This window comes from Theobroma cacao, chromosome 4, assembly GCF_053813885.1.
Source record: "Theobroma cacao isolate CCN51 chromosome 4, ASM5381388v1, whole genome shotgun sequence".
Lineage (NCBI taxonomy): Eukaryota > Viridiplantae > Streptophyta > Magnoliopsida > Malvales > Malvaceae > Theobroma > Theobroma cacao.
The window spans coordinates 259,430-266,366 of NC_142642.1; the positions used below are offsets into that span (position 1 = coordinate 259,430).

Here is a 6,937-nt window from a genome sequence, read left to right on the forward strand (position 1 = left end):
GTGAGGCAATTTAAATTCAGGTTAGGAAAGTGATACAGTTCAGAGGAAATCAAAGAAAAACTGGTTGCAGCTTGATACAAGTACAGATAGATAGAATTCACAATTTTGAGGGAGGTGCAGGTTTTGAGTTTTGCAAGTCTGCAGAGCATAGGAAATTTTGGAGTAAACTGATGGAAGATGCAGAAGAAGTTGGAAATTTACCTGACATTACAAGTATTGTGCTTCATATTTACATCTAGAAGGACAATGACGTAGGACTGTGAATGAGCAGATAGCAACTTATTTTATCTCATTTAGACTCTGGTGGATAAAAATTGGTTCAGAGTAACAAGGAAAGTGGTAACATTTAGGTGATACATGGTGGTTCCATCATTTCGCACATTGAGCGAGCCCATCCAAGGAGTAATGGTAATAGCATTTGAACAACCTCTACTCCTTAATTTCTCCTTTAATGTGTAGTCTAGCTCTCCTTATTTTAACTACTAGAGAAGTGTTGGAGAATGTATTGCATCTTCTAAACTCTTATGTTCATACGGTTGTGGTCCTAAAACAGTATTCTCAGTTTCAATTAAAACTTGGGTTCAGTGCAGTCTCCATCTTTTTGAGTAAAATTTATCATCATTTGAGCAAAAAGAATACATATTACTGAGTACTGTGCATGGAATAAGACTATAGCACAAACTAATTAGACTAGTGTTATATGCAAAACTGTGCTTTTACACACTGGGGTAATGGGTTCAACTTTATTGCCATATTAATTGGCTGTGCTAGGAAGGTACAAAAAAAGAACTGAAGAAAAAATAAAGGAAATCCATGGAGACAGGGACAAGAGACATAAAGAAAAATTTAAAGGATGAAGACAAGAAAGAGGGCAAAATAGAAAAGCAAGAGATATACAAGAACTCTAAGGGTAACTCTTTTAAACACTAGATTGGTAGCCTTAATTGCTCTGAATAAACAGCTCTTGCAAGGAAAGTAGAAAAAGTATCAAAGAGAAGACACTGTCGCAAGTTCTAGCTAATCTTCAAACATTTTTAACATGTAGTGTAGATTTTGATTTGGATATCTCCACCACAAGTACAAAATGATAATGAAAATCTGCTTACCATTGTAATAGAGAGGTAAAGAATAGATCAAAACTTAACAGCCAAGAGTTCTATTTTGTGATAATTTCTGCTATGCCATTGTAACAAACAAGTTAGGAGCAGTTAGGACTGAATAAATGTCGAAAGTTTAATTGTTGGAAAAGAATACAATTTGGGATTTGAAGTAAGCTTTCAGCATTTAACGTTGACGGAGGTTATATTTTCTTGTGTTCGAAAAGGTCGTGATTAAATTCTCCCCAAATTCTTCTTGAATTAGAAAGTCAGGGTCTTCAAGTTTGTCTACATCCTCTGGTAACTCATCATTTATCCAAGGAGACCAATCCACATCACTATCCGTTTCCCATGACAACGCTTCGTTGCTTTGAATTATATTAACTTTCTCCATTAATGTTAATAACATCTGATGGTTCAAATACTCATAGTCCCTGCATATTTTATTACAAGGAATTAATTTAGACATGCAATCTATAAATCTCTCTTTGCACAAATATCAGTCTTATTTGGCATACCTGTATGTGAAAATGGCATGTAGAAGCTGAATAGAAGCAATAAACACAAATAGTGACCTAACCAGATTTACCATCCACGTTTTGTGTTCAATATCATTTGTTGTGAAGCGAAGAACGGCAACTTCTAACAAGAATGTAGCACATAGTCCTGCGAACGTGAAGAAATTTTGCATTGCAAAGGAACTTATTTAGAGCTCTCACATCTAATGCCCAATATGAAGAGGGTAAAAGATATAACGAATGAAAAAGAAAGAGATATAAGGCAAAGTATGCACGCGTACCAATATATAGCCTGGGTCTTACAGCATATGTTTGTTTTGTGCTAGTGAACATGTAGATGATAACGATTGACATAGAGTAGATTAAGAAAGCTTTAATTAATCTTGATTCAAAGAGCATGGCATTGTGTAAGGCATGTAGCTTATCTAGAGCCATGAACATGCTTGCTTGCTTTGATGCAATAGCCTCCTGTAAAATGAGAAAACCAATCAGAATGCTATTCCATGCAAGAACATTACCTAAGGATATATAACAGTGTGAAACCTGAGCTGCCAATATAGACTTGGAACTTTTAACCAAGTGATCGTGGAGTTGTTGAAACCGTTCTTGTCGTTCAAGAAGCTCTTCCCGTTGTTTTTGTTCATATTCAGCTAACAGCTGCACAGCATTCCTATAATTCAGAAGCAAGTAAGAAAAAGAAAAATTATTTAAACTCTTGACTTTGATATGTTCTCGTAAAATTTTTTCCCCTGTTTTACCTGCTCTCTTCTAGTGCTTCAGATTGAAATCTAGTCAGATATTGAAGATTCTCAAGTGCTGTTGACTGCCCCTCTATAAGTTCTTGTTGCTTATCTAGAGAAATCCTTGCCATATTTTCAATGTAATTAGCTGTTCTTCGCAGATTGTTTATGCTTGAAGACAATGCATTTCCAACTTTGCTTATCTTATTCTCTATTGAAATAGCTTCATTTCTCACGTTATCTACTTCATGCCCCAAATTTTTGTAAGCACCATCAAGCATTACTAATCCTTCCTTGAGTTGATCATTCATTATTGCCTGACCATTTCGCAGCTCTTTTTGCGAAGCTGCAATATCTACAGCTTGCTTGTGAACTGCCTGCCAGCGCTCATTTAAACAGTGCATATGACCCTCTAAACTGTGAGTTGTTTGATCTACATTACGAATTTGACTATCAACTGCATTTAATGAATCATGAATCTGACTTGAACTCTGCAACAGAACATTTGTTCTTTCTTCTATAGAATCTAGTTTGTCTTCTGCATGTTGCGCTGACTTTATCAGTTCATTAACCAGTCTCTCGGTGTCATGCTTAAATGCCTGGTTCCTGATAGCACCAAAAATTCAAATTCTGGTCAGCAGAAAAACAGGAAAAAGAAACGCAAGCAAAGTAAAACTGAAATTAATTTGGCTGATAAGAGACGAAAGCTTAGCTGTAACTGATAGCAGATGGAATTGGTCTCAAGCAAGAATTCGAGATAAACTTTGTGTTCCAAGTGGTTCAAATTTTTCAGGCAATAAACCATGGGAGATTTTGTGTCACAAAACAGCAAAGAGGACCTTCCAGAGTCCCTTTGAAAACAGTCACTTAGGTGCCATGCAAATCTTGAACGCTTCTCATCTGTAGCAATGATCTCTTTGCACCCAGCAAAGAGATGTTTATAAGCATTTTTCCAGCAAGAATTTGACCCAACCAATTTATTCTTAGCATCTTCCAGCAACCTGATTCCCTTCTCATCGTTTAGACCATCAATCGAGAATTTAGCCATTGAAGCATGGTGAATCGCTTTTGTATTAGAATGAGTTTCCACAGAAGAAGAGAACCAACCCCATGACTGGCACTTTGGTGAAACACAGAGCAATACCAAGAGAGAGAGAAAAAAGTGACAATAAATCATTAAAGTTTTCATTCTCTCAAAATCCAAGACTTGCACTGAACATTTCAAGCATAGAAATTTAATGTTCACCACCTTAAAATCCTACATCAAACAAAACAGAAATTTGAGTCTGCTCCCTTTACTTTTTGCATCAAAGTTTGGAGTTCAAGAAAAGCAAGTCCAAATATTTCAAACATCAAAAGACAAAGAGCAAATTCATTGGTGAACAGTTTTCATTATATTAATATCAGTTTTGTTCAATTGATATTTGATAATTAAATTAGATAAAATAAATAGATCAATAGAATATAAAAATGACAAAACAAAATAATATGCCAACATTCTTAATCGTTGGACTTGCAGACAATCTTAAACTTTTAATTTTTTCAATTTTAACATTATATAGATAATAATTTTTTTTAAAAAGCGACAAAGGAGAACTCAACTCACAAAATCAATTAGAAAAATATATAATTATCTAATTAATAACAAATCGTAAAAGAACTATTAATATGATAATGATAATAAGAATCAAATGTGTAAGAGAAAAGATAACCTTGATTTGAGAAATGTGAGAAGAAAAAAAAACAAAAGAAGGAATGATTTAATAAAAAAACTGTCAAAATATGAAACGATGCGTTCTTTGTTAAAAGATACGTAATCCGAATATGAAATGATGCGTTTTTTCTGTCAAAAGATTCGTAATCCCAATACGAAACGATCTGCGTAAGATTCTTTTGCGTTTTTTACGTTTTTATTAAAAAGATTTAACTATCTAATCATCGCTTCTCTTTTAGTTTTCCGTGATTTTATCGTTTCAGTGTAATAGGCCTCAATAGTAAGACTGAGTTGTCATTGTCAAGGAGTAGTCCACCCAAATAGACTTCTTAAAGTTCATTACATAGTTCATTTGACAGGTGTCCAACCTGCTCGGGATGGGTCAGAGCATCGTTTTGAGGTCGGATTTGATTTTAAAAAGAAAGGCCCGATAAACCAAAGTCACGAGCAACTCTAATTCATTTATCTTTTCACTAGAGTTAACCCAATTCATGACAATTCTTCCGTGGTACTTCTTGGCTCAAGTTTTGGGTCCCTCGGTTGATCCATATCCGTGTGCCTATTAATTGACACGTGTTTAAAATTAACTCTATAAAGTTTTAGATTCACCAAAAAAATAACTTTTAGTTATCATTTATCACGGATAATATTTTATCATTTAGGTATTAAAAATTTCAATTTATATATGGAGCAACATCTTTGTTAAAAAGTATAGACTTAAGACATATTTTCCTCTCAATACATCTTCTTTGTTGGAAAATTTTGGCTTAAATTTTTGAACTGGATTCTTTAGGATCTAGTTGATTAAGAACACAATTTGAGTGATAAAAGGAATTGGATGGCAAGTATGCTTCATGGAAAAGAATCCTCAGTTGCAAATGCAAAGTACTTGGTGGGTAAGCATGTTGTTAACTAAAGATAAAAAACAAGACCTCGATGTCTAAATTTTTGGGTATAAAATGCCCGCTGTAGTCTACAAATAAATATGCAGGAGCAGGACGAAATGAATTAAACTTAAACAAGAATCATGATATCCACAAGTATGCAAAGAACCCTTGCTTGAAACTAATACACATCCAAGATCCAAGAGGTCGAAATGGTTTAGGCCATCAAGTAAATCTACTGAAAACAAAAGGAGCATCATTTCATATCTTAACATCCAATTTTTTTGCTCAGCCTTAACATCAAATTTTACCAGGCCAAGAGATCTTCGTAAGCTAAGGATGCATTGTATCTTTATGGTTGGATACAGCTTGGCGTTGAGATTAAGCATTCAAATGCTAGCTGAATAAGGAGCTGTCGTTATTAAGAAATTGTTAGAAAAACAATATAAAAAAAAAAGGAAAAAGGCTCGAGGTTTACTGTAACACAATTTTTTTAAAGAGTTATTATTTATTATGGAAATTTGCAGACAAAGATTGTCTATAATACAATAAGCTTATTGTAGAATGCTTTTTGAATGAATGAAGTCTGGTTAGGAAGTACATTCCTTTTATAAACACTGAGAAATTGTGTTTGTTATTTTTCAACAGATGTGTCTTGTTAAGTTTCAACTGATGTATCTATGTTGTTTTTATAGATGTGTCTATTGTGTTTCAACAGACGTATCTTCTAAATAATTTTCAATAATTGTGTTTATTGAAAACACTTATTTTATTAAAAAATTATATTTTAATATGAACAGTCACATCTTTAATAATTATCTTCCTTCTCTATGTAATGTGATTGATTCAATGAAATCACATTTTGATCTCTTTTGACTTTAATTCCCAAGACTGTATCAATTTTATTGAGATATTTTATTTTGAAAACTGAAGCTAAATATTTCTTAGTTTCAACAATTTCAAAACCAACTAATGAAGATTCTGATGCACAAAAGACAAAGACAAAAAAACATGAAGAAAATGAATTGATATGCCATGGACATATCCTAAATACTTTGACAAATCATCTATATAATCTCTACTCTAATCTGAAGACTTGAAAGGAAATTTGGATAGCCTTGGAGACTACTTACAAGAACGAGAAACAAGGTAATAATAAATTTTTGTCCTTAAAATATTTCGAGTTTAAGACTAGTGACAATCTGTCTATCATGGATCAAGTACATGAATTACAAGTTTTTATTTCAAAACTAAAAGACCTTGAGGTTAAGGTTCCTAATGCGCTACAAATAGGTGCAATTCTTTCTAAACTACGTCAATTCTGGAATAATTATAGAATACAGGTTTTGCATTCTATGGAGTCTCTATCAATAGAACAATTCATAACTTAGATGCAATAGAATGTGAAACACGTGCTCGTGATGCACTATTTCAACCCTTTAATTCGAATTTGAATCTTGTGAGTCAAAATTTCAATAATTTTGGAAAAGAATTCTACGAAATCCAAGTCATCTACACTGAAAGTTTCAAGATAGGCCTTTAAGAAAAAAGATAAGAAAAATATAAATTGTTTCCATTATAGAAAGAAATGTCATATGATTAGTGAGTGCAGATCAAGGAAGGCATGAAAGAATTTTGGTTCTAAAAATCTTGAAAAAGTAAACATGGTAGAAGAGGCTATCGAGGAATTGGTTGCCATGGTTTCTATAATGAATATTGGAATGCTAACAAAATTGAATATGGTTGTTGATTTTAATCAAAGTAAAGATTGGTGATTAGATTCTGGTGCTACAATTCATATACGCAATGACGAAAACTTATTCAAGATTTGTATGGAAGTTAATAAACCAAAAGATGTTTTGATGGGAAATCATGTTACAGTCAGAGTTGGAGAAAAAAGGATTGTCGAGTTGAATTTCACTCTTAGACAGAAGCTAACATTACTCAAGTTGTCATAGAATCTGATAATGTAATAGTATCGAAA

The 6,937-nt window shown here is 33.2% G+C and overlaps 1 protein-coding gene across 1 annotated transcript; it reads right to left on the minus strand.

The window, feature by feature from the left end:
* Positions 1–1,171: 1,171 nt before the first annotated feature.
* Positions 1,172–3,562, minus strand: LOC148763044 (protein GAMETE EXPRESSED 1-like). Its single transcript, XM_088805828.1, has 6 exons — positions 3,069–3,562; positions 2,374–2,961; positions 2,159–2,285; positions 1,897–2,083; positions 1,616–1,763; positions 1,172–1,531 (listed from the first exon to the last, which is right to left on the minus strand). The coding sequence occupies exons 1-6, from the start codon at positions 3,542–3,544 to the stop codon at positions 1,285–1,287; spliced, it is 1,773 nt and encodes a 590-aa protein (XP_088661954.1). The 5' UTR covers positions 3,545–3,562; the 3' UTR covers positions 1,172–1,284.
* Positions 3,563–6,937: the final 3,375 nt, after the last annotated feature.